The sequence below is a fragment of the Gadus chalcogrammus genome, chromosome 15, assembly GCF_026213295.1.
Source record: "Gadus chalcogrammus isolate NIFS_2021 chromosome 15, NIFS_Gcha_1.0, whole genome shotgun sequence".
Classification (NCBI taxonomy): Eukaryota; Metazoa; Chordata; class Actinopteri; order Gadiformes; family Gadidae; genus Gadus; species Gadus chalcogrammus.
Window position 1 is genome coordinate 1,260,081 of NC_079426.1, and position 27,381 is coordinate 1,287,461.

The following is a 27,381-nucleotide window of genomic DNA, read 5'->3' on the forward strand; positions in this document are numbered from 1 at the left end:
CCAGATCCCACGTTTTATTGCTTAAATGACGGAAGTGCATATAGGATGGTCGTGTCAGAAATAACTTCATTTTTTTGCGTTTCTTTCCTGCCATCAATATATGTGTATTCGCTCTGATCATAAAGCGGGGTCGGTGCTATAGCTGCCACAGAGTGAGAGCAGCTTAGTTAAGAAGATGCGGGATAAATGACAGTGAAGGACAGCAGGCTATAGTGTACATGAGGCCTATAGCAGATATATATTCCTTATCCAAAGTCCAAGTCTAGACAGCCACAGCAATCCTTTAGAAAGGCACATACCACCCTCTCTGAAAGCAAACTGAAGACCCTAAGCAATAACGAAGACCTCCCTGTCTTTAACCGGCCAATAAATGGAGAATCCTACCACCGCTTTGACAGATAGTTTCTAGGGGAAAGGAAGGATGTCAATTAAAATCATTTTATTTACTGATAAAAACAAAAAGCAAGTAGGGGAACCCCTGAGATGAAGTCCATATATTTCACAACTCTAGAAAAACAGAATAAACAAAACAATAAAGGTTTAAAATCAAACGTTTCAGGGGCATGCTTTCTCAACCAAAAACAAGCAGATTATAGGAGCACTCTGACCATCCCAGCATTCTAGCAAGACATTTCAAAACCTTTCCAACCTTTGATTAAAACCCTCCCTCACGAGGCAAACATTCCTCAATACACATGGACCTCAATAAAATATAACTTCTGTCGCGCGACGGCGTCAGGGCTCATCGTTTTGGGGGCGGGGGGGGTGATCGTGGAGCCTCAAGCGGTCGATACGCAACACAAGTGTTAAAAGACAAAACACGAAAACGCAAGATAAAAATAAAAGACCTTCATGTGAGCTAATGTCCTGGATTGCTACAGCTTAATGTCCATCATGACAAAGAGAAAGAACCTATTGTTGCGCAGCATCCGTGTGATACTCTATTAAAACAGTTCTGCCTCGACGTAATTTGACGCGTGTTTGTGTGCGTGTGCGTGTGTGTGTACGTGCGTCCACTGCATGGAGTGGAGCATGCTCATGCACGCTCTTCCCCCCCCCGCCCCCCCCCCTGCCTCTGCTCCACGCGCCCCCAGGTCCTGCCCAGGTGTTGCCCCCTCAGGAGGTGTGGGAGACGGTGGCTGGTGGCTGGAGTGGGTGATGAGGGTCCCGGGAGGGGGGGGGTTGGGGGGATGAGGGGGGGGGGGGGTGCTTCACAGTTTGGCGGCCATGAAGTTGACGTGGGGTCTAGCCAGAGGGAAGAGGGGCAGGTTCCTCTTGAAGTCCGTCATGTCCTGCACCACGGTGGGCTGGGGGAGGGGGGGACAGAACACAGAGGGTCTCGGGTGAAGGCGTGTTCATCATGGGGGGTCTTTAGCGCTAGCGCCGGGGGCTCGAAGGAAAGAAGAATCCTTCAAGTTTGGGAACGTGTAACGTGGCTTCATATCCACTTCAGTTTAACTTTATCGTCCCAAAAGGGAAACTTGTGTTGCAGTCGGGTACACATAAATAACACAAGACGCACAACAAAGAGATAGACACAGGCTAATCTAAGTGAACAAACCGTCATACTTATCTAGTCATCGGGTTCACGTACCGTTACGGGTACATGCAAAGAATTGTGCTAATTGAGCAAACGTATCGCGCCAGGAATAGAAGACTTATAAAAAGGGATTCATTCTACGAGTCCACACATCAGCTGTGACTAAATTAAAAGGCAGCAAAAAAGGTAAAAGGAAGGGGGGGGGGGGGGGGGGGGGGGGGTTCTTACCGAGGGTAGGGAGGGGGCGGGGGCCAAGGCGATGTCATTCTGGGCAGGGAACTCTCCCACGACGGGACCTGTACGGGGGAGACGACAGAAGCATTCGATGTCAGAAGGTTCAGACCTCACCGGTGGAGCTGAACAGGCCCCCCCCCCCCCCCCCCCGGGCCCCAGACTCACAGGTCTCCATCTCTCTGGACAGCACGTGGACAGACACCTTGTGCCTCCTGGGGGCGTCCATGGCCAGCAGGTCCTGGAAGCACACAGCAGGTTGTTGAGAGGCGTGAATAACCAGAGTGGAGGGCTGCTATACACGCCCAGATGAACGACCGCCCCCCCCAGGTGAACGACCGCCCCCCCCCGGGTGAACGACCGCCCCCCCCCAGGTGAACGACCGCCCCCCCCAGGTGAACGACCGCCCCCCCCAGGTGAACGACCGCCCCCCCCAGGTGAACGACCGCCCTTATGTTTGTGAGCTGCCAAGAAGCACTGCGAGGAGTGTGTGTGTTGAGCTGGGCTCCTTTATATGATGTCATGAGCGCGCGTGTGTTGAGCTGGGCTCCTTTATATGATGTCATGAGCGCGCGTGTGTTGAGCTGGGCTCCTTTATATGATGTCATGAGCGCGCGCGCGTGTGTTGAGCTGGGCTCCTTTATATGATGTCATGAGCGCGCGCGCGCGTGTGCGCGTGTGTAAACGTCCCGTCATGCCACACACACCACTGACTCACCCGGTAGAACTGCATTACATTCTCCTTCGTTAAGGTCTTCAGGTAGGACACTTCAATATTATCTGGAAAACAAAAACCAAGTACAATTATTAAAGACAGATCCCTCGCCAGGTATCAGAACCACCGTTCTCTGGGTCCGACTCCAGTCCACTTTGTCTTATTTATAATTGTGTCAAAGCGTGTTTTAACGTGACATCTAAAACGTCCCCACGCCGGTAACCTCCACCGGTCCTGACGGGAACACAGCGCTGCTTCAGAGCGGGATGCTTTTATCTAGATTAGTGACGCCCGTGTTTCTCCAACAACAAGGACAGCCTTTCCAATCCCCTGGTGCAGCGTGTGCTACCGGACACCTGTGCCAGCACACATGCCCTTGGAAAGAAGTGTATGCGTTTGTGCGCGTGTGTTTGCGTGCGCGTGTTTGCGTGCGTGTGCACGAGAGTGTAAAGGCGATACAAAGTGTGCCCAGACCGCGAGCCCTCCCTTCCTCTCACGGCACTTCCCAACCAATGACTTGGCAGTGGGTTACCGTGCCAACGCTGAGGCGCTAGATAAGTGGGTGACCGACCCCCCCCCCTCCCCCTCACAGCCCATAATAGCACGCCGAAGAGACTGCTGGGAGGGAGGGAGGGGGAGGAAGTGATTTTCTTGATTCCATGTTTATCACCGTCGCTCTGGAAGGGTGCCCATGCTCATCTTCAGCTCCGGAATAGATTTAAATAAGAGAATAAATCACCAAACCGGATATTATGTACACGTTATGTGCATATAGCATACATGTGCTGTACGTGTAAAAAAAAAAAAAAAAAAAAAAATATTGATTTTTGTTTTCAAAAGATTGGTCAAAAATAAAATGACTTTTCAAAAATAAAACCAAAACCAAAACCCGTCTGAAGTGTGGGCGGAGCCCCGGGGGGGGCGGGGCCTCACCGCGGTCGAAGTTGTACTGCTGGGAGATGATCTCGCCCCAGTACTTGGCGCACTCGGCCGCCAGCTTCTTGGGCTTGTCGAGGCGGCGGATGGCGAGCGCCTGGATGTGCTTCTGGAACGCCTCGTCGCTCATCTCGCCCACCGCCGTCTCCATGGTGACCAGGAAGGCCTCCACGCGGCTCTCCAGGTAGTGCGGCGCCTTCTCCGACTGGATGATAAAGCGCAGGCCCTGCACGCCGTTGGCCCGCCGGGGCCCGCTGAACACGATGTAGCCTGGGGGGGGGGGGGACAGATGTATTGATTAGGGGGGGGGGGGGGGGACAGATGTATTGATTAGGGCTGAACACGATGTAGCCTGGGGGGGGGGGGGGGGGGAACAGATGTATTGATTAGGGCTGGGGAAAGATGGAATCGACTTCATTTACATTTGGCAATATCGATTCGCAGGGCGTGAGATCGATTTTATTCCTTTCTTTTTTTTTACCATTATTATTATTTTTGCACTTTAATTAACAATGCCTTTATGCAATTTGCAGTGAGGAATGTTGTAGTTCAAGTACGCTTTAACTTGCAATTCCTTTCTAATTTACAAATTGCACTTTTGAGACTTGAGACAGTTTTGTTTACAGCTCAAGTTAAACTGTCCAATTTACAAGTTTGCACTTAAAACCTGTTCTTTAAGATGAAGAGAAAAAATAAAGTACATTTGTATTTTGTAACACAGTTGAACCATTTTCATTATTTAAGAGCAGATTGAATGGAATCGTGATGAATCGATTCAGAACCTTATGAAAGGTACAGATAGACAGGAAGCTCCTCTTCAACCCAATCAGGGCTCCCTAAAACTGCATCTCAGAATACATTTTGCAGTGAGGCATGCATTCAGTTAGTCATAGTTTACTTTGGATATTGCTCATCTTATTAATTATCTTCTCAATTGTTTTACGGATCCAATCAAATATGTCTGCCGGGTGCATCATGGCTCCCTAGTTAGACAATTTTTTTTGCTGTCATTTTCAATTCTCCCTACTTTTGGCTGCGTCTTTGGCTGTAGCTCACTACAGTAGCCAGGGATCGATGATATGGATTTATTTTAGGGCCGATACAGATTATTTTGGATATCTGGAGTCCATACTGACTTTGCTCTTTCAGTTTACATCATAAAAATGACACAATGATGATAACAAATGTTAACAAGTCTCAACTTAAAAAATGAACATTTATTGATCCGTCCGTCTGTACATCCTGGTCGCCGATCCATCGGTTGGCGCCCAGCCCTACGTCGGCCCCCCACTCACCCAGCTGCTCCTTGGTGCGCAGCGTGTTGAAGCACGGCTCCGAGATGATCTGGCAGAAGAGCTCCAGCAGCATGTTCTCCCGGGTCGTCTGCATGTCCGTCTGGTAGTAGATCTCGATGCCGCAGTTGTTGTGCACCTCGTTCTTCTGCTGGTACACGTACCACCCCCCTGAGCAGACGGCAAGCGCACACACACACACACACACACAATTAGACACACACACGTTAGACAATAGACACACACACAAACACACACGCTAGACACACACACACACACGCTAGACACACACACACACACACGCTAGACACACACACACACGTTAGACACACACACACACGTTAGACACTACGACGGGGAGCGTTAACTGGCATCCGGCGCACGCGTTTATCCTGGCTTACGATGACTTTGTCCACGGGTCGTTAAAGGGGACACATTATACCACCAGGTGGGACTTTGATTAGCCATTACAAGCCGTTTGGAAAATGTACTACCAGCCTACCCAGTGGACTGTAGCAAACGTTGCTCATCTGTCCGTCACACATCACAGGTGGACACGCCCGCCTGTGATGTCATAAGGTGCACATTTTCAAAACGGCTTGTAACGGCTAATCGCACTGACACCTGGAGGTATAATGTCCCCTTTAAGGAGCAGTAGGAGTTGAGCTTCCTGCGGGAGTGAACAGTAGGACTAGGTTATTGTACAACTCTTACAGCAGGACTCCCACTGAGAATGCGAGTCCTGATTGTACAAACTCGCTGTTGAAGTACAGCCAAAGTCAAATGCTTACCATCAGCCGTGCTTTGAATCAAAGTGTGACAGGAGTGCTTGTAACCGTATTGAATTATTCACTTTGGATTGGTATAATTGGATTAGTAATAACTATGGGCAGCACTAATCAGTGGAACTGTTGGAAATCAGCAAGCCATTCAGCCTTCCGTTGTGGAAGTTGATTTTTGGCTCATGGGCATTGTGCGACCAATCACAGGCAGAGCGCGATTCACAAAAGGAAAAAGGCAGATGTTCCTTCCAAGTGACAGAATATGAATTCTGAAAATAATTAAGTATTCTGGGGCTCCCTTCAGACATAACTCTTCTGTGCATAATCTGCTCTTATGTCCCATGGCTAGAATACACAATGAATAATTAATGTGCCGTTTAAAAAGAAAAAAGAAAAAAAGAAGAAGGCTGTGACAGCCCGACGGACGGGCTGCACTAAGTGTAAATATGTAATTAAGACGGAGCCCTTTTGCTGTGGGAGATATCGGGAATACGATCCCAGTTCAGAACGGGGACAGCAGGGGCCCTTCCGGAAGGACAGAGGTGTCTGAACTACTTTTACTACTCTCCGTTTCTCTCTGCTGACTGCTGCCAAATGGGACTTCATTTTATCTGCACTCGCAGGAATACATTTTTTCACGAAGTAGAAGAAAAAAAAAAGAAACCCGTCTCATGACTTGCATTGACTGCATTTTCCCCCTTCAGCTTTTGGGAATCTCATCAACATAAAGTCATCCTTGCGGAAAACCCCTCACTTGCGATCCGACATAACGGAGAGCCCCATTGGGCCGGCTGTGAATATAGTATAGGTGCTTGGGGTGTGCGGTGCACATCTCCAGTTATCCTAGTGCCGGTGGGCAGAGGACGTGACTGTCTGGGGAGGGGGGGGGGGGGGGGGGCACGGCCGTCCCCTGACTCAGCTCCAAGGGCAGGGCGGCAAACACTGATAAAACAAAGTGACAGTCGGACGACCGGACAAATGGGGAAGCTTGTCCTTCAAAAAAGAAAAAAGAAAGAATCATCTTAACCCCCCCCCCCCTGGCTAATGGAGCAGAACCAGTGGTTGTATCACCATGACGTTAAGGGGTACACTTATAGTGAGCCCCACTTTTCAAAGTCTAAATTCATCCACTGATCAAAACAGGAGGTTTGAAACGTCCCAGGGAGGGAACCTCCTTTGATTCCACTCTTTCCACTTCACTGTAACCCGCTTCAGCAAGACGCCACGACGGTATTCTGAAGTGATAAGCCTATCGTGATATTTGTCACAGTCGTGTTAATCCCTTTCTAACGGGTTGCCGTGGAGACGAACGCAAGGGCGGGCGTTTGACCTACCGTCCGGCACCTGCACCTCCCGGTAGCGAATCAGCTGGCTGGGAAGGAGGGGCTTGGTGTGAGCCTGCTCGATGAGGGAGTCCTCCAGCAGCTGCATCATGCCCAGCGCAGACTGGGGAGACCAGGGCCAAGAGAGGGCAGTCAATACACTGAGGCGTCATATCAGGGTGCACCACTGGGCTGATACAGTACGTCGTTCACCAGCGATGCTGTTCAGCGTTTAAAGCTCGGGATGTTATTTACATTTATATTAGTCCATCACCTTCTCAAGCCAGATTTGCCACGGTCGCCATGGCGACCGGGCAGAGCATCGCTAAGAACCGAGGCGGATTCAATCAGGTCACCCCACGGCAGACCGTGACACGCGTCACCTTTAAGCGCTTCTGGGGAGGCGACAGCGCGGAACTTCTGGACGAATCTTACGGGAGCGTTCACGGCCGCGGCCGCTGGCGGAGGCGGCGCCGACAGAGCAGATTAAAGGGGTCTGCCGTCGTCTGATTCGTCCCCGGAGGAGGCCGTTTATGCGGCGGCTAGACGTGTCAGAACTCCCCCGTTGACGAGCCGTCAGACGAGAGCAGCTAAAAACAAGCCCCCCCCCCCAGTAGTGACGGAGGAAATAAAACGACTTAGTTAAAGAGCTTAAAGACCTACCTCCTTGGTGATGTTGCCGTGGAGAAGGGCTTCGATATGTAACCGTGACAACAGTTGCGGTATGAAGGCTTTGAGGCGTGGGAGAGTGACATCTGGAATACACATCGCAGACAAGAGCAATCAATCACAGAGGCTCGCAATTAGCACAGGATTGCCTCACAGTACATTTTATATTAAAGCCCCCCCCCCCCAAAAGACACAAAGGACGTTGGTAAGGAACAGTTATTTTTCCCACATTTATAACCACGAAAATAGAGGTTGGTGGCAATATTTTAAGAACACACACACACACACACACACACACACACACACACACACACACACACACACACACACACACACACACACACACACACACACACACACACACACACACACACACACACACACACACACACACACACACACACCTTATTGAAATTCATGAAAGTCTGACCTAGATTGCAGGAGTGTTGCAAACTGTACCAGGAGCTAGGGTTGAGTTAAGGATAAGAGAACGAGTGTGTGAGTGAACACACATACTCCAAACTATGGGGGGGGGGGCACTAAGAGCCTGGATCCCCCCGCTCGGTAATGGAGGGGTGTGTTTGGTCAAATGAGGACAACAGAGAAGATGATACCAGGATATAAACACCGGCCATTGTAGCTTTAGTTCCTGATGTTCTTTCAGCCAGGAAATAGTTTAATTTACCGGATTTAATGGACGCCCCACTTGTTACCATAGCGACTAAGAGCCTACTCTATTCCATTACTGGCGTTTGTCATTTTGTATACAGCAGATTTAGTTTCCGAATAACAAATACAAGGGTTTTGGGTAACCGAAAAAACAAACCCATGCGGTACGTCTAATCTCCCATCCATAATAATGTATATTCCTTTGTTCAGAGCTGGCCATTATCCAGGCATCACCAGAACACGACTATCTGCAGAGACACAACAATGCAACAGCAAACCCAGCGTCTTCTTCCACACCGAGCTGCATCGTGACGCAGAGATACACGGGGCACCGCGACCCGTCACACCCAGGCCGGGTTCTTCACGGCCTCGTGTCTCCGTGCTGACGCATGTTCCACATCGGCATGCCAACCACCCTGTGACAGGCATGTGGCGGAATGCCGCTCCGGCACATGACACAGCCTGCACGCTGCGGTGTGACAATGTGGTCATGCGCTACATTTCTGACGCAACACGGGAGGGTTGCTCGGAAATGACTCGAGTGTTGTCGTTCTACCCAGCGGATTGGGAGGTGGATCGAACTTTTGACCTGATCGGATCATGGCCGTTTCCTGTTCCAGCCGTTCCAAGCCGAAAATCTGCCCCCTTATGACATCATAAGGGGGCCGATTTTCAAAACGGCTCGTGGCATGTCGTGGGATCCTAACCCATTAGGATCGGACAACCCGAGAATGAACGTGGACCGCTGTGTGTGAACACGGCCTGGAGAACAGAGCGAGGCCGGTATGGCTGAGGGGGGGGGGGGGGATGAAGAGGGGGTCCTACCCTCCAGAGACTCCCGCAGCTCGTCTTTGGTCCAGGCCACCTCGGTCATGAGCAGGCGGAGGTAGTACATGGCGTGCTGGTGTGGTTGCTCCGCCCGGAAGTTGTTCAGGGACCGCATGTACTGTGGGGGGGGGGGGGGACAAACAGAGGGACGTCACATCGGGGACAACGCAGAGCTGTCAGACGGCTCCACTTCAGAAGGGCTCCAGGGCTCACAGCGATGGAACACCCTGCCTCGGTACATCAGGCAGGCGAGCTCAGTGGAGATCGTTAAAGAAAGATCTAAAAACAAAAGCTAAATATGAGAGCGCTTAGCAACCGAGGAAGGGTTGGGGCATTTTTCCTTTTTAAATTTTTATTATATTGTATTGACATTGTATTAAATGTTCCCGATTGTGTTGAATCTTTTAAAATGTGACTCACTTTGAGCTGCATTCCGTGTATGAAAGGTGCTACACAAATAAAGTTGTATTATTATTATAAAAGAGTGGCTGGTCTGCTCAGTAAGCCAGCAGAGTAGGAAACGTAGAACACAGGCGCAGTCCGTGCTCTTATTATTGGGTGTTCTGTGTCAGGCCGGACTGGATGTTTGGGTTAAACATCAAATCTAATTGTCGAGTGTTTTTGCGCTGCGTCACATGAGCGCCCGCCACGCCTCGAGTGATGCGTTGGTCTCGCTTCTCTCTACCCTCTGACTGATCGGGGGGGGGGGTTACCGCTTCTTTGATGATGTCGAAGCGCTTCTCGTCGATCTCGAAGGTGGTCATCTTCTCCACGATCTTCTGCAACAGGATGTGTTGCTTGTCGTTGTAGCCCTTCACAGACAGCTGGCCGGGAAAACAACACCAGTGAGTGACAGCAAACATTAAGGGACACTTCAGTCTTTTTAAATACAGAAATATATGAAAACATGAGTATGGACCTCAGGCAGAGTAATAACGGCCATCAGAGCACAAACTGTAGCGTATTCAGGTCTGCTCCGTTGGTTCAAACCAGAACGTCCCTTCCTTAACGTCACTCAGTAACCCCAACCCAGCCTCTGAACGTCCTCCCAGTGCGCATGGCCGCCCGTAAACCCATCTCCCCCGACGTCATCGCCCTTGACAAGCGGCCCTGGCCGACAGCGGAACGTGTTCTGCTGACTCAGGTCAATCGCGAGCCGCCATTTTGAGTCTTCTCTCCGCCAGAGGAGACTCATCACTCACACGGCTATAAAAACACTGGTGTAAAAAACTGCTCCATTAAGATGATTTGTAGCAAACACTGACCACAGAGAACACGCGTGTGCACACCGTGCAGCCTGGCAAAGAATATATAGATGTATCAGAGCGATGGAAGATGGAGGGGACAACGAATGGGGACCATCTCCACAGAGTTAGTCGTGAAGGACCTGAGACGGGCCACGGTTCGACGATCAGAGAGAATGGGTGCATTCCATTATGTTGCTCACGTCACAGGATTTGGAAATAATTGATGACTGATGATAATTGAGAGCTAAGCCGACCCAATGGGAAACGACCATTCCCACTCAATTCTTGTGTATAAAAGTTCCACCTCCATAAAGTTTTCAGTCCGTCATTCCCCCCCCGCCCCCCCTCCCTCTAATCCTGACTCAGCAGAGATGGGAGTGTCTACTGCTGCTGCCCTAGATGCCTGGAGGTGCTGCGGGCTGCTGCTCTCCCACCGTCTTGACATTGAGATACTGGCAGTGCACTCGGAACATAATGCATCTGGGTGAGGAGGAAGAAGAAGCATCCAGGATTTGAAGGAGGCTGCCTCCGGCTGTCGTGTTCTCCCGCTGCTCCCCAACTCTAGACGTCCGTTAGCACGGACGGGTTGAAGGATTTAGCTCCGTTAGCATCCGCCACGCATACATCCTTAAGGAGCAGAGCCCAATGTACGCCGTCAGGCCGACAGTGATGCCGCGGCGCGAGGCTAATGTAGCGTACTGTGGGCCAATCCGACCTGAGTGATGTAGCATCACGGCTAATGTAGCATACTCCGACCTGAGTGATGTAGCATCACGGCTAATGTAGCATACTCCGATCTGAGTGATGTAGCGTCGATGATAACCAGAGGAGGGTAAGGCAGTAGATCTAGATGCATGCGAACGCACAGAAGTAGAATGAAGCGGCACGTCAACTGAGAGACACTCTAGGATGGGGGGGGGGGGGGGGGGACTTCTTCTCAACTAGGCAAGCGGAACAACGCACATCACTCACCCACAAGCGGGGAAAAGTCGTAGTAGCAAAATAAGCCCCCCCCCCACGAAAAACAAAACAAATGATCACACAAACCAGTGCCGCACACACCTCCACCAGGCCTCCAGAGCCTGGCTGACTGCCCCCCCCCACGGGCCCCAAGGCAGGTAGGACCAGGGGGGGGCCAGGAGGTTGAGGTAGAGTGTGTGTGGGGGGGGGGGGGTGTACTTACAAACAGGGCATTCATCCCCGAGGTCACAGTGTAGGCCACACCGGCCAGGCGGGCTGCAAACGTATACTCTTTTAAATCATCCCTCAACAACCTGAGAAACAGGTGGGTCATGTTGCAGTGCTGGGGGTCTGTGTACAGGTAACGACTGATGGGGGGGAGAGACGGAGAGGGAGAGAGGATTACAAACAGCAAGCCGATGGGGGGGGAGGTAGGGGGGCTGATGAGGAGGAGACGGGGAGAGAGAGTATGTATATGCAGCCCTGCTGACCGGCGAGACGGAAACACAAGACCAAAACAAAACCAGAAAGGGGCACGAGAAACGCCTTGAGATACCATCCGCGTTTGAACTCTTGTCGCCCAATTCCCTGATTTATACCGCTCGGTTCTAGCGCTCGCGAACGGACGTGGAGGAGGGAGAACCGAGCACCGAGGGACCTGTAGAGACCGACTGGGCTCCCATTAAGACCAAACTAAGTACAATACCCTTGTTGTTGGAACCCTTTTGAGCCCAACGTGGTTGAGAAGCCAGGGGGAGAGTCGGGATGAGGATTATGGAGGCATGGGGTTGAATACTTACATACATCCCATAGATGGTGTTTTGGAGGTCATAGTTCAAGCCGGCCAGCTCGGCTGCATATGCATACTCGTTGAGGGAGTCTTTGAGGAGCTCCAGGTATAAATAGGCCATGTTACAATGCAAGGGGTCCACGTAGGCAAAGGGGCTGTAGGGAGAATGGCAGCAGGTGAGTCTCCCGTGCACACAGACCACCAGACAGCGGTACAAATTAATACGTCGACCAAAAGTGATTGCTGAGATTCCTTGGTTTAGCATGGCCCAAGGATTTCAGGAATACAGTTTTAATCCGGAACACCACATGTTGATATTGGCAGAGGTCAAGCCAAAGAGACATTTGACTTACAAGAAAGTACTTTTAAGTTCAAGTCGCTAAGTGTAAACTGTGTTCAACTACCTCTTGCTTTAGGATAACCTGTGCATAGCTACGTATAGTCGTAAACTGCCTTATAGTGGTTACCGGATCCTTATCTGGATGTGATCAGATAAACGATCAATATATTTGTTAACCCGTTATCATAAAGATCAGGTTCTATCCCATGCAGTCAGATGAAGCTCACAGGGTCCAGTCCACGCGCTGTCGACTTACCTGAAGAACTCAAAGTTCAGGCAGGCTTTGGGCAGGAAGAACTTATCATCCTGTTTGAACCACACCTTGCTCATGGCAGTGTCCTAAAGAAAACACAACAAAACAACGTTAATATGCAAGAATTACGCATGGTCAAAATAAGTATAATAAGAACTTCACATGAAAGGACACGGCAGCATTCTGCATGGGCGAGAATTCAAGGGTTGGTTTCCTTTGATATCGACCCATCCGAATACACCCTTTCAAGGAGCTTCAGAACTCAACAGGGGGCCCAGTTAAAACCCACTTGTGCGCCATAATAGGAGAGCAGCATACCCATTCTGAATCTAAAGCGACGAGAGCAACAAAACGCTCAAACCGGCATTACCATATCAAAAGGGCCCCGAAGAACAGATGCTCCCTGGGAATTGCGGTTTATTTATAGGTCTTGTTGTTAACCAGGAGTGACTCCACTTTGATACTGTAGTAGAAGGTGTAGCGTATTGGGGGGGGGGGGCACGGCTTGCCTTGATTAAAGTGGGGACGGGCGGGGGGTCCTTTTCAAGGGGGTAGATCTCGAAGCTGGTGGGGATGAACTCGTTCTTCATGGGCAGCTTGAACTTCCCATTGACGTCTGCACTCGCCCATTTCTGTGGAGAGAGAAGCGAGAGTGAAGGCATTAGGAGGTAAAAAAATAAATACACAATTGTGTGGGGAAACGACATGACTGAACTTTGACGGCATTTAAAAACACCGCCAACAGATGTATCATAAACCCGTATCCAAACCCTCAACTCCTTATCTTATCCCAGCCTTCAGAGAGCATAATGGATGGAAGCCGGTCACACAGGAGGTGCATCGTGTGATCACACCCTCCGTACGTGTGGACAGGTTGGACTCCAGCCAGGACCCCCTCACCTGCAGCACCTCTTCTGCGATGGCCTCCTGCTTGTACTCTGTGCCGTACCATTCCTCCTTCTTGTCCGTCTGGCCCTCAAACGACTTGGAGACCACCGCCACCCTGGACGGGAGGGAGGGTCACGTCACGTTAAGGACAAACACCAAGACGCTCTTCAATGAACGGCTCGGGTTTCCATCGTTGGATCGCTTTCCCCGTGATACCGGCCCCCAAGAGTCCTCCTATAAATATTCTGGAGGGCAGATCTAGAGATTGCTAATGCATGCTCTGCCTTTAATGCATGAGCTATGTTTAGGGGACCGATTGCCCTTGGAAATGTGGGGAATCCTTGATCGATGGTCGCAGACTGACAGCAGGGGTCTAATCAATCACAGAAGAGGGGGAGGGGCTGACATTAATCGCTTGATAATCAGAAAACGACATTCTGAATGAAACCAGTATAAATTAAACCATACAAAGGTTTAAACTACCTACAGGAAATTTCTACATGTCAGCACAAAGAATAAAATAACTACATAAAAATGCTTTGTCTGCAAAAACAGGGCAATGGACTGATTTATGTATTACAATATCCTACGGATAGGACTGCACATTTATTGGCGAGTACACAAGCAGAAAATCGGAAAGGCCATCCATTTTAGGAACACACACACACGCACACACACACACACACGCACATACACACACACGCACACACACACACGGAAATTGAAAAGCTATTTCACAGAGACATCACAGTGATGCAGCATTTTGTCGGAGAAGGCATGAGAAGCAGAACAGGACGTCTTATCTTCTAAAGGGAAGCGGGTATGGAGTTACGCTGGTAGCACCACGAAAGGTCAGAGACACTCAAGGAAATAAGACTGAACACAAAATAAAACACTTGGGGAAAGAAAAAACATTTCCCCTGCACATTTCGTAGGAAGCTCCAAACTGTCCCTGAAGGGCAACTATCATGTTGCTAAAGAAAACATTTCAATGTTAACTGTGTAATTAACAGTTCAAGTGTCAACAAACTTAAGGGCTCGCTGATTATGGTTCCACGTTCACACAACGCCACGACCACGCAGACACTTTTAGTTAGCGGACCAATCACAGGCCTTGCTGCTGCGTCGCCTCAATTGGAGGTTCATATTTTTGGGAGGCGCACGTCAGGCCCTTGCGTTTGACGCTAGGATGGTCCGCAAGGACGTAGGGGGTCCATAAAACCCCCATGTGTTGACGTGGGACCTTATCAGCCCTTCGGCCCACATCTACCCTTACCAACCCGTTGGTCAAGCACATCCCAGTGCTTGGACATTGTGCTACTCCATAGCCAGGAGTTGGTCCAACCCCTGTATGACAGAGGCCTCCCGCGTCATCCAGGAGGCCTGCGTGAACCTCACCTGACGTGCTCCGGTCTGAGCTTATCCAGCACCATCTCGATCAGGTCTGGCCGGAAGTCATCGAGCAGGTACTCTGCCGCCAACGTATCCTCCAGCGGGTAGTACTGCAAGGAAACAGACAACTCATTCAGACCACGCCTTCCCGTTGTACTGTTCAACAATAAGTAAAGGGTAGATGGGAAATAAATAAACTGTTAGTCTGTATCTCACTTTTATGTTGAAGTTAGGTAGAATATACTTTAACGCTGCAGTGTTTAATTGGAATATGTGCCCAACTGTGAAGCACTTTTAAGAATACAAGCGCTTTATAAACAAAGTTGTTATGCCATTATTCTGCTCTGCTTCTGCGCTGATCGAACGCCATGAATTTAATGACAGCTAAGAGGGGGAAATGAGGCATTCAGAATAATTGCCTACACAGTGTGTAGGTCCCAGACAACATTTGTCCTATCTTTGCAACGCAATTAAAACTATTTTTTTTAGGGGTGAATTCGGGGACAACGCTATTGTCATCCCAGCAGTGGCGTTACATAATCAAACCCTGAGAGCCCGGCTACAGAAGCACCGGTGGAACTCTGGGGATCGGTTCTAATACTGGCTCGCCCCGCTGCGCATGCAGGGCGCTGTCTGGGAGCACTCCAGACTAGACTAGACCTGGGTGACATCAGCCACTGAAGGCAGCACGCTCGGTCTGCGTGACCATGGTAACGGGTGGTAACCAAGGAACCTACGTGCAGGAGACCGGCTACTTTGGACGTGTATCCACGGGGACGCTCCTTGTCCTTGAACCGGAAGGCCACGTTATTCAAGTCCTGAGAGAGAGAGAGAGAGAGAGAGAGAGAGAGAGAGACAGACACACAGAGAGAGACAGACACACAGAGAGAGACGGAGAGAGAGACAGACAGACAGAGAGAGAGAGACAGAGACAGACAGCGACAGAGAGAGAGACACAGACAGAGAGAGAGAGACACAGAGAGAGGGAGAGACAGAGACAGAGACAAAAATCAGCACCCACTGACTCACTACTTCAATACCAAAAACAGCTTTTTCTTTTGGAAACTGGTGAGGAAGAAACGCTTAAGGTCTTAAATTGGACCACTCGAGCATTCATGAAAACAGATTCTAGGTGACTATGCTTCTTTTCTGCATCGGGCGATCAAGGCAGAGGAAGAAGTGATGTGCTCCCTTGTCCCCAGATAAGACCTTCAGGGTGAAGCGGATTCAAGGTGCATCGTCAAATTAAGATATTATCCTGCTAGCATAAAGATAAGTATGTGACTGACCCTCAACAAGTACATCACAAACCGGTTCCCTGACAATACGAAATACTGTGACGCATGCAGGCTGAATCGCAACCCCGTTAGGCTGCTCTGTGGGGCTCACGCGCTGATGACACCCCCACCCCCGCCCCCACCTTGCACTCCTGGAACACCCACTCCTGAGGCCCCTCCGTGCGCAGCTTGGTGATGTACTGGAACATGTGGAAGATGATGTCGTCCACGTGCACTGGAACCAACACACACACACACACACACTAAAGGTTAACATGCACACTAATAACACGGCTGTTTGTCACCGGTACTAGCTCAAGCCACAAACTAATCATTTAGCGTACGCCTGTTAACGAAAGTCAAATGTATCTCAGGATAACTCCTGGTCGACCCAAGGCTCTGGACCTCTCCACTGGGACCCCCTCCCAAACACTGACTAGACCCCCCTGGCTCTCAGTAGCGGTCCTCTGGATGGGTGGGTGGGTGGGTGGGTGGGTGGGTGGGTGGATGGATGGATGGATGGATGGATGGATGGATGGATGGATGGATGGATGGATGGATGGATGGATGGATGGATGGATGGATGGATGGATGGGGGGATGGATGGATGGATGGATGGATGGATGGATGGATGGATGGATGGATGGATGGATGGATGGATGGATGGATGGATGGATGGATGGGGACATGTGAGCTACTTACGAAGGCCTTCCTCGGTCAGGTCCACGTTGATGATGAAGAACATGAAGCCTCTGGCTCCCTCCTTCTGCCCGCCCACCAGCGTGTTCACCCAGCCTGACGCACACAGGTTCAACTTTTAAAGGCTTCCAACAGTACACACGTGACTTGAATATTAACATTATTTGAACTGAAATACATCTTTTGTATCAAGTACACCAAACAATAATATCATTAACACAATTAAAATAAACATTTTAAATGTACTTTCTTTTCATGGCAAATGAAAGCCTAGACCAACAGTGGGCAGTAGCGCCCTCATTCCTAAACACACCCTACTTTACACATATTGTTCATAACCTTTTTGTTTTTACTTTCACTATCGTCAACTCTGCGGCCTACCTTTAGACTTGAGCTCCGATAACAGACTTCCTGGTCCCTCGTGGCCAATCAGGTGGCCCAGATAGTGCCCTGGGTTGGACTTGTAGTACTGCTGCAGGTCGGGGATGGGGAACGTCACGTACAGGTTCCTGATGTCCTTGATGGGGACGACTTTATAGAATTGCTATTTTGGAAAGCAAAGAAAAAAAAAAGGTAAATGATGTAATTACTAAAATAAAAATGATTCCCTTTTTAAAAAGGCATCACAGCTGCAGCTGAACATATTGCAAAATAATCACGATTCTATTCCTACTCCACCTAAATATAAATGAGGGATTTATACGTAACGTTTTAACAACCACTAGCTTTCTGGATGGTAAGCGAGGGCTTTGTCCACTCAGCCCTTCTCAAGACCAAGCCACACTTCAGACCGGTCCCCAACCCCATCTTCCGGGAGCTGACCCTGCCTCCTACTGGTGTCGGCCCACAGATCAAAGTGTATGAAGTCCCAGGGGGGGGCAGGGTTCTAGGCGGTGGGGGGGGGGGGGGGCAAGGTGGGCTCACCCTGAGGTGCTGCTCCTGGAAGGGATGCTCGGGGAACTCCGGGACGGGAACGTTCTTGTTCTCCACCTCTCCGAAAAGCTTCACCACCATGGAGGTCAGGTCCTCCAGAGATTCTGCAAAACACGAGAAAAATAAAGACATGAGAGTACAGCTCGGCATACGGGGGGGGTTCACAGGGACACGAGCTACATGCTAATGAGATTTCATTTTTTTTTAAAGGATTAGTGCGTTTGCACCCAGCAGTACTGTGCGGAGAGCAAAGCTTCTATACACGGTGTATTCCCGTCTTCGGAAAACCATCCAAACTCGCCGTCTGTATGGTGGTCTGTTGGTGCAGACGACAGACATTACAGGAACTAGCAATGCCATATTAAACCAAACTGGTGATGACACCTTTAAAGCAGCTCTTTGAACCCGTGGTTTAAAGCCGCAACCCATTAAGAACTTCCAATGTTACTTTTATTTGGCTTCATCTGTAATATTCACTTCAAAAATAGTGAAAATAGCCCGAATACCCATCCATGCACGCATCCCCCGTGGCATGCAATGTGAATAAGATCCCAACAAGTAATTACCTCAACCCTTGTTTTACTGAATAAGAAATGCTGGCAATTACACGCAAGGTTTGTTATGAGAACCCTGAAAGTGCAATCTCCCACACGTCTTTACCCATGAGGCTCTGCCATTTGAAATACGCTTCATCACCGGCAGACTTCAGCCTGATTCCATTTTTGGGAAATTCACTTTGAATGCCAAAGTCTATGCTTCGGCTTTTAGCACTCTGGCATTGGTCTCACTAACCTCGTCACGTCCAAACAAAATAAAAATGCTTGGTCCCATGCCATGGCAGAGTTAAGGGCGTGATTTTATTTTTGAAATGCATCCATCTGATACTCAAGTCAAATGGTCTAAATGCAAATAGCCATGAATTCATCTTCATTCTGTGTGACTCAGCATATCACACCAGCCGATGAATCACAGCCAATCAGGCCTGCAAGTCTTTGTACTCCATAATCAATCAAAAAGGTTGGTGGGTGACCACGTTTGGAGGCTAAAGCGTGGGCTTGATAGCATTTGTAAACCGTGGCTTATGATCCCGTCATGACTCGCTAGTTTTTTGGTTTATTTTTAACCAGGGAAATGACTCAATTGCTCGACAAGAATATGAGTGATAGAAAACAGCACCCACTTTCACTCCAGTCAACAACAAAAACATCTTTGACTTGATGCCAACTGATTAGCAAGAAAGGCTAAAGGTCTCAAATGGAACCGCTGCACCACTCATAAGTGACTCAGCAAATTTTCTGCATTTTGTGCTCAAGGTAGATGTGATGGAAAAGAGTAAAAGTGAGCCAGTGAAATTATGAGTTGCACCATTGTCCCCTGATAAAAACCAAAGGGTTAATCTTTCAAATAAACCCCCTCCATCGTCTTTTATTTACTGATAACCGAGATCAGGTGAAATGGCCGGCTTGGAGATGTTCTCCATTAAAAGACAAACCAAAGCACAAAGCAACAACCCGACAAATGACAAACAGGTTTTTGCCTCTGCCTTTTTACGGTTATCCTGGTTTTGAATGATTCAATTATAGACAACATACATAAACCTACCGGACGGGTGATCCAAAACAACCTGTGTTTGACATCGATTTGATGTTAGTGCTCAGTCAATCATGACAAATTGGCAAATTTCTTCTCAACGTAAGACACACCACTATTGTTTCCTGAATGGGCCCATAAATCACAGTATTATGTCCCTTTATTTAAACCTGGGCCGCAGTGAAGAACAGAAAAGATCCAGGAGGACACAACCGACCAGGTGAAATAACCACAGCTACTGCAATAGAAGCCAGCTACCGGTGCCTTTCAGACTACACATCTCAGACATTATCCAACCCATGCATCCTCTGGCCAGGCACTGCTGTCCATTACAAGGACCCTAAAGTCAAGGGGCACAGAGCAGCAACGTGGGGCCCTCCTGTGAATCAGTGTGCCGGGGGAGATTAGGCAGGAAGAAATAGTTGGCCCATTATTCTCATCTCATCCCAGGGTCAACCAGTGTCCCTCAAACCGTTTCCCCCTGTGATCTCTCCCCTTCTCCCCTCTCAAACCCTTCCCCCTGTGATCTCTCCCATCAAACCCTTCCTCCTGTGATCTCTCCCCTCAAACCCTCCCCCCCGTGACCTCTGCCCTCTCCTCACCTCTCCCTAGCACGCAGAGACCCATGAGGTTAGACGAGTAGTAGGTGGAGTGGAACTTCAGCAGCTCCTGCCGGATGTCCACGCCCTCCTTGGACGGCCGCGTCTCCAGGGTCAGCTTGTTCCCTTTAAAAACAAAAGAACAATCAATCATTTAAGAGTTAAGAGTTGTCTTTCTCCAAAACACTCCCCGCCCACCCACACACCCACACCCACACACACACACACACACACACACAGGAAAAGCATTAGTTCTGAGGCCATGTCCCGGTTAATAACCACCAACAGCAAATGCATTTATTTATGCTCGAGTCGTGTTCACATGAGATGAATCTCCTCCACTTCATGATAACCCAAATATAAACAAATCTAGACTGGTGTAAAATATTCACATCACAGGGCCACGCTCGGTTAAGTGGCCGAGTCTGACCAATTAACCCAAACGCATCATGCTCACACGGTTCTTAGTTACCATGACTGATCTGTGAGACAGGCCCGCCGTTTAAACAGGGCTCTACGGTGAAAACATTTCATTGCACTGCAAGTAAAAAATATACGAGTAGCTAATAAAAAATAAAAATAAAATTTTTTTTGATTTCAGACAATGCATCACGGGTTGGTTTTAAAAACGATCCGTCCAGTGCATATGTGAATGTCACACCAGATTGATAATGAATACATGGATCGGCCTGCTTCCTCCCATGAGCGAGCTGACAAGGGCACCACACACACACACAGACTCCACACATTGCCATAGCCACAGTAGCATTGTTGTCATAGTTAGGAGACCAGCAAATGATAAACTAGAGAATAATGTCACAAACACAGGGAGCTACGCGGTCAACGCAAATAAGGAATGCGTGAGGTTTACGTCCGACTAGCCCTATAGGCCTACTAAAGGAGGCCTGACCTTAATTTGAACTACGTACCGTTTAAGGGAATACAAAGCGCAGTGTTCCATCAACTATGCCAACCGTTCTTTAATAGCTTCATGTTTAACGAGTGCATCAATGTGAAATATAAACGTTTTTCACAATGTTCTAAAGCCTTCAAGTTTTATGAAAAATGTGTCTTGATGGACAATACAAGTTATTGTATTGCATCTGATGCCTGAAAAGTAGGCATGAAATCACTTATTCCTTTATTTTGATACATCTCTAAGAACAACAGTATTGCAATGTCATTATTTTCAAATATCGTGCAGCCTTCGCCTAAAAGAGGGATCGGGACATTTGGGTGGTGTGGACGGACTGACACGGAGGAAGTATAGAGGCAGCAACAACTCAGAGTACAGGGAGGACTGCTGGACGGTACGACTGAGGGCATGAAGCCCTAAAGGAGGCAGAGCGCCCTGTTCAGACTCAGAGGAGCCTTGACCGGGTTGCTTCCCTCAGGAGCCACTTTCTCCACGTCCAGGCCGAACGCGACACTAGCCTGGTTGGGTTGCCGGGCGGCCCCTGGGTGAACCTTCACCCGCGTTGAGTTTCAGCCGCTGTCAGGCCCATTGTTTACCCTCGCCTCACTGTTCTCACTTAAGGTTCTCCGAGGGCGGGAGTGCCTCAGATCACTAGCCAGGGGTGGCGTGGCGATCCAGTGCCTTTAAAGTGCACGACTTTCACAACTTGTCAGATCCCATTTTGTTCTGAGCAGGAGGATACGTCCTGGATGACTCAATGCTGCCATCAGCTGGCTGGGCCGGGCGGGGGGCCAGGGGCCGAGTCGGCACCGATTTGGCTCTCAGCGGGAACTGATTTGAAGTGCATGGCGGCTGTCCATGGCGCAGCACTTTGAACATGCCGAACGAAACGTAATGGCCGACAGCTTAAGGCCCAATCCCATTTCTACCCCTTACCCCTCCCCCTTGTTTTGAAGGGGTAAGGGGTAGAAATGGGATTGGGCCTAAAAAGGGCTTGTAAAAATAAGGTGCAAAGTAGCCGAAGATCAAAGGAGAGGAGACCCCATGCAGAAGAAAGGCAGAAGTCCAGGTTCTCTGGCTGTGCGAGGCCACCGTGCGCGTGTGCGTTTAGTTCAGCGAGTACCTGTTCCAAACTTGCTGAAGGGATGCTCGGGGTTACCCGTGGCCTTCTCCAGCTGGAACAGCCTCCAGGCGTCATTCATCAGGTTCTTCTCGTGCTCAGAGTCCACGGCATTGACCTCCCGGTCCTTGCAGCTCTCGTCAAAAAGCGGGCACAGGAAGAACTGTGCGAACCTAAATGACAACAACATGGAGTTAGAGGGCAAAGTCTACTAGAGGCACAGGAAGAACTGTTCAAACCTTAATAACAACAACGTTTTAGGGCCAAGTCTACTTGAGTCACAGGTATTTAAGTTTCAAGTTGCACCTCGGGCCATTGTGTGGTTTGTTGATTATATTCAAATTTTTATTTGGTCCAAATCCTGTTCCGGTTTGTCTACATCTGCTGCTGTGCCAGGCAGTGCAGATGAAGAAATAATAGATAAGGAGCAAGGAGGAATAATCTTTGCATAAGTGGCAAATGTGGGCAACTGGCATTCAAATCGTCAATGACTGACTGAAAACAAAGCAACTATTTGCATGTCTGCACAGTGATGAGCCGCGGCATGTCACTGAACACCAGATCCAGCTGGCCAGATAACATCACCTGGGCAGAGCGAATAACAAAGGATGACAGAACCAACCCATACCATTGAACCACTCGTTGACATGTGCATCCAATCCCACACTAATGATAGTAGATGTTAGAGCCTGTTGAGATATATTAGACACATGTATGCAAAGACCCGATTAAAATCTTAATTGTGGTATTTAATGAAATGTTCCAGGAAGCACCATTTATAGATTCTTTCTTCTGAAACCACTGACATACATTTAGAATAAATGCCCATCGGGATTTATGACACAATTCATAAAATTGTCACATTGATTCAGCAGTGTCATCAATCTTTCATCATCTCATTCTACCGTCTCTGTACTCTCCCCCTAGGGTGCTGCTAGCCTCCTGGAGCATACCTGCTAATCAGGAGGGGGGGGGGCACAGCAGACACTCATTCATGGAGAAGTAGGTAAGGTAATCTCAACCACAGGCTCATTTCAGACACTACCTCCCTCACACACTACCACTCTCTTGGGTGGCTATTAAGGTGGGTGGGGGGGGGTGTGTGTGCGTGTGCGTGTGCGTGTGCGCGTGTGTGATACGAGACTGGTCTTGGAAACCAGAAACAGTGCGAGAGAAGTCCACACCATTGAGAACTTCATTACATATTTAAAACGAAACCTACCAGTCATGGCCGCACACATTTTGTGTAGTGGCACAACCTAGTTCCTGTGGTGGAAACATTTAATCCTGCTCTACATGATTTAATGAGTCACTAAAAATCGAATTCAAATGTATTACACCAGAAAAAAAAGAATATAGCAATGTTAAAGACATTGCTCTACTTATGTCCGGCCTTCACCTCTTGGAGTTGGGGTCTCCAGAATTAGCCCTCAGCACAACTGGAGGCTAAACACTGTTTCAGTTTCGCGTCAGCCTTGGCTGTCGTCAGGCGTCTCTGTGTGGTTATTGACGCAGCCCTGACGCACAACGCCTAAAGCCGGAGTCCACCCAAAGTTTACACTGCCTTAGAAACAAGAACAATCCACCACAAACGACATGATCTGATGATGACTGTCACATCCAAAACACAACCACACACACACCTGGAACCAGAAAATATGTGTGAACCATGACGATGACATGGGGCGTGTCCTGTTTTATAGGTTGGGAATAGGACGGAGAACCAAAGATTTGTTTTTCTTTCGGTGTGCATTGTGCAACACCCTGCGATGATGACTCAGCCTTGATTCCTCGTTCATGAACCTCGTTCATTTGTTAAAGTGCTATGAGAATATTCTTATCTTGCTATATGAAAACACATTGGGTGGCCTCGCCTGAAGTCTGACTGAAAGAGGCTATCTCCAAGATTTTCATGGATAAATGTCTGTTAAGCCATCCATCACCGAACAAGGGAATACACTAGTGATTGAGCCCATTGCCCACTGATGAAAGCCCTTGCGTCACAGGAATATAAATGATACAAAATTGGTGTCATGGCAAAAAATAAAAATTGTATCTCTGGGAAATATCAGTGCTCATCACCAAAGGTGTTGCCACAGAGAATAACACGGAAATCTTTAAAATTGCCCCTTATCTAAACCATTCCGTTTAACAAAGAAATGTAAATTTTTGGCACAGGGCCCAGTAAATGCAACACCTTTGGTTCAGAAATAGGAATGAGAAAGGTATGGGTGACCTTAAAAGACAACACTGGGCTCGTGGACCAAATCATCGTAGTCGCAAGCCTCTTATGGCGCGTTTCCACTGCAGGGTGCGGAACGGATCGGATAGGTGCGGATCGGGTCGCGTTTCCACTGCAGGGTGCGGAACGGATCGGAGCGGATCGGGTCGCGTTTCCACCGCCAAAAGTGGGCGTGACCCGGACTTTGCCGTACCCATTCTGGCGTCGTTCTCGGGACTCCTCCGTTGGGGTACCGAAAACGAGACGAAAGGGTCCCGGGAAATTCTAGCTACACACCCCCTCCGTTGATTGGTCGACAGAATCATCACTTCCGGGTGACGCGGGGATAAAAACAAACAAACAGTAGCCTCGAGGTATTATTCTTTACAATTAACATGTTGCGTAAAACGCTTGCTTGGGCGAACAAGGAGGTGGAGACGTTCGTCTTCATTCTTGGGGAGGAAGACGTTGTTTACGATGTTTACGTAGCTGCCGCGGCGATCGACATCCGGCCTACCACAAAAGGGTACTGTCGGCAGTGGAAACGCGACCTCGGAACTGAGCTGGGCTATACCGCCCCCTCCCTACCGCACCTTTGCGATCCGATCCGCTCCCTGCAGTGGAAACGCGGCATTAAACTGCAGCAGTATCGCACACCCCTGACACAAATGTGAACAACGGCAATATCGCACCCTGGTTGTTGGGAATCAACGTGCCATTAGGCAGGATAAGCACAAAGTGATTCCGCCAAATTACATTAGTAATGGATGTTTTAGTGAAGCCAGCAAAGAAAGTGACACGTCACTCAGACCAGAATTGTATTCAAGCCATACTTCTAGGCAACAGGTCTCCCAGCCCGCCCGTGTGGGTTACCTGTCGAGGGCTCCTTCCAGGTGCTCATGGGACACGTCAAAGTAGTAGTTGGTGTGCTCGCCACTGGTGAAGGCGTTGGAGCTGCCGGCGTGCTCGCTGAGGAACTGGCTGTATTCGTTCTCCTTGGGGTACTTCTCTGTTCCGAGGAACAGCATGTGCTCACAGAAGTGGGCCAGCCCAGAGATGTTGGAAGGGTCCGATAACGAACCTGTGAAATAAGGAAGGAAGAGGAAACGAGGAAACGAGGAACAGAAGGAAGAAAGAGGTGGGCAGAGAAAATAGCACAATTAAGGCCTGAAACTCGCTGACCCGGCTCAGGGCTGCAGCGCTGCGGATTTTAGCAGCAAGATTGGCATTTTTCACTCCCTTCCTTTCATCAACGAGAGTAATCAATGCAGCGAGTTTAAGACACAGCACAGCGTGACACTTGTTTTATTTGCGTTCTCGTCAAATGTCACCGCCTTTATCAGCACACAAAATTGGATGGGAGAATGAATATGTATATGAATACAAGTCTCATTGAAAGAAAGACACTTTCCTGGCAAGTACCAAAAAGAAAATCATTGTAATTTATATTTAAAATAAATGAACAGGAAGTCAAATGAAAACAGAATAAAAATGTATGACCAATTTAAAAGGGGTAAAAATTAAAACATACACATCCACGCCTACGCTTATTAAAGTATTACCTATTTGGACATCCATGGCGGCAGAGGATTTGTCTGTGGTGGGGTCGCTGATGAGTAGGGCCCGCAGCCCGTTGGTGAACTCCAGGCCCCGGTACAGCCGCTTGTCTTCAGGGGAGCGGATGATGTCCCTCACAACCCTCTTCACGGCCGGGTCGGTCATTCTGAGGGGCAAGGACGACACAAGCCTGCAGACAAGCACGCATGTGAGTTCCCAGTCCCACAAGTGCAGCGATGTTAACCAGCATGCTCTGATTACTAGCTGTGTCTACTCTCGTAACCAAGTCGGTCGGCAACCGACTTTGTTGGTCGTAATGACCACCACGATGACCTCGATTTATTTGATGTTGTTGTAGGGTGCAGCATGCGTTGATGACAAAAGTCATTACGTTCTTAACAGACAGACTGACACATACAGATACATACACCAATACCAACTTTAGGCCCCAACTCATGGCAGAGCCCTCACTGAGAGTAGTCTACACAGACTGTCCGCAAGGGGCTGAGCAGATTGCAGAATTCAGTCAACTGGAAATTCAGCCAAACTCTGGAGCAAGACCATACACCTGGCAACACATTACTAGGAGAGTAGTTGCTGTTAAGCTTCCTTACATGCCATTGACGAATGGTTTATGCTGTTGGGGCATTACTCTCAACGTTTGCATGCAATGATGCATGCTGTTTTTCATTAACATAGTATCAATGCATGCAATTGCCTGGGGGTGAGATTAACACTTGAACAATTGCGGACGGGCTACCAGTCGATTGCTCAGACAAAGGCAAAGAAAGTATATCTCTTGCCGTCACGTTCACTTAAGAAAATGTCAGGCATAGGTTTAAAAAAAAAAAAAAAACTAAACTAAACTTATTCATCTCAGTGGTAATGAGAATAAGCTTAGTCTAGAAATACAATTTATTGATAATATCGGGGATCATGCAGGGTCACGTGAAATGGTAACGTTAACTTAAGACACATAAAGTGTGGGGGAAGCTGGCGTCCACTCATCAAGATTAACTCGACTTTCAATGGGAGTCATGGCCTAGTGCAACATGTACCAGAAGACGCTTGATGGATGAGAGACTTCAGCGTTACACGGCTTGTGACTGGGAGTCACGCTGGCCTTGTGCAACATGTACTACAATCTAACACTACCCTGGACAACCGTTTTGTTTTCCATGATATATCTTTAAACTGTTACGCAATACGTAGGACATATTGGTCGCATCTACTATTTTGCAGATAGACTAAATTGCCTCCCATCACCATAACCTGACCCAATGTAGCAACAAAGCTAACGGATGTGTTTGGTAGCAGCTCTTGGTTAACATGCCGGCTCTAACGAGTCTTATCAGCCCACCAAATGTCACCTCGCTGGCCAGCTAGCATGCTAGTTAGTCATATCACAAGGTGCGTATAATATTTTCCAAGGCTACGCAGTTTTGGTCGGAAATACTTACCTAGAATCCTGTTTAAAGTAGAGACTCTTCACCGCCGGCAAAATATTTCTGGTAAACTGGGCCGATCGGTGAATGCGCTGAAACATACTTCGGACCCATGGATAACAAATCCTCGATTTCAGAACGCCATTTTTAAAAGACTAAAGCAGACGATG

General features: G+C 48.8%; 1 protein-coding gene across 2 annotated transcripts; it reads right to left on the bottom strand.

Moving 5' to 3' along the window:
• Positions 1–1,207: 1,207 nt before the first annotated feature.
• Positions 1,208–27,369, bottom strand: ide (insulin-degrading enzyme). Of its 2 annotated transcripts, none has more exons than XM_056609468.1 (25): positions 27,227–27,369; positions 25,772–25,956; positions 25,083–25,290; positions 21,992–22,161; positions 19,956–20,078; positions 17,755–17,867; positions 17,212–17,374; positions 16,834–16,926; positions 16,275–16,366; positions 15,592–15,672; positions 14,861–14,964; positions 13,475–13,577; positions 13,084–13,206; positions 12,578–12,660; positions 11,415–11,559; positions 9,698–9,808; positions 8,982–9,102; positions 7,482–7,573; positions 6,831–6,942; positions 4,718–4,885; positions 3,420–3,692; positions 2,490–2,551; positions 1,940–2,012; positions 1,769–1,836; positions 1,208–1,307 (listed from the first exon to the last, which is right to left on the bottom strand). In XM_056609468.1, exons 1-25 carry the CDS (start codon positions 27,310–27,312, stop codon positions 1,212–1,214), a joined length of 3,048 nt encoding a protein of 1,015 aa, XP_056465443.1. In that variant the 5' UTR covers positions 27,313–27,369; the 3' UTR covers positions 1,208–1,211. The 2 variants fall into 2 exon arrangements, with proteins under 2 accessions (XP_056465443.1, XP_056465442.1); XM_056609467.1 differs by lacking the exon at positions 11,415–11,559 and adding an exon at positions 11,992–12,136 and having other exon boundaries at positions 27,227–27,368.
• Positions 27,370–27,381: the final 12 nt, after the last annotated feature.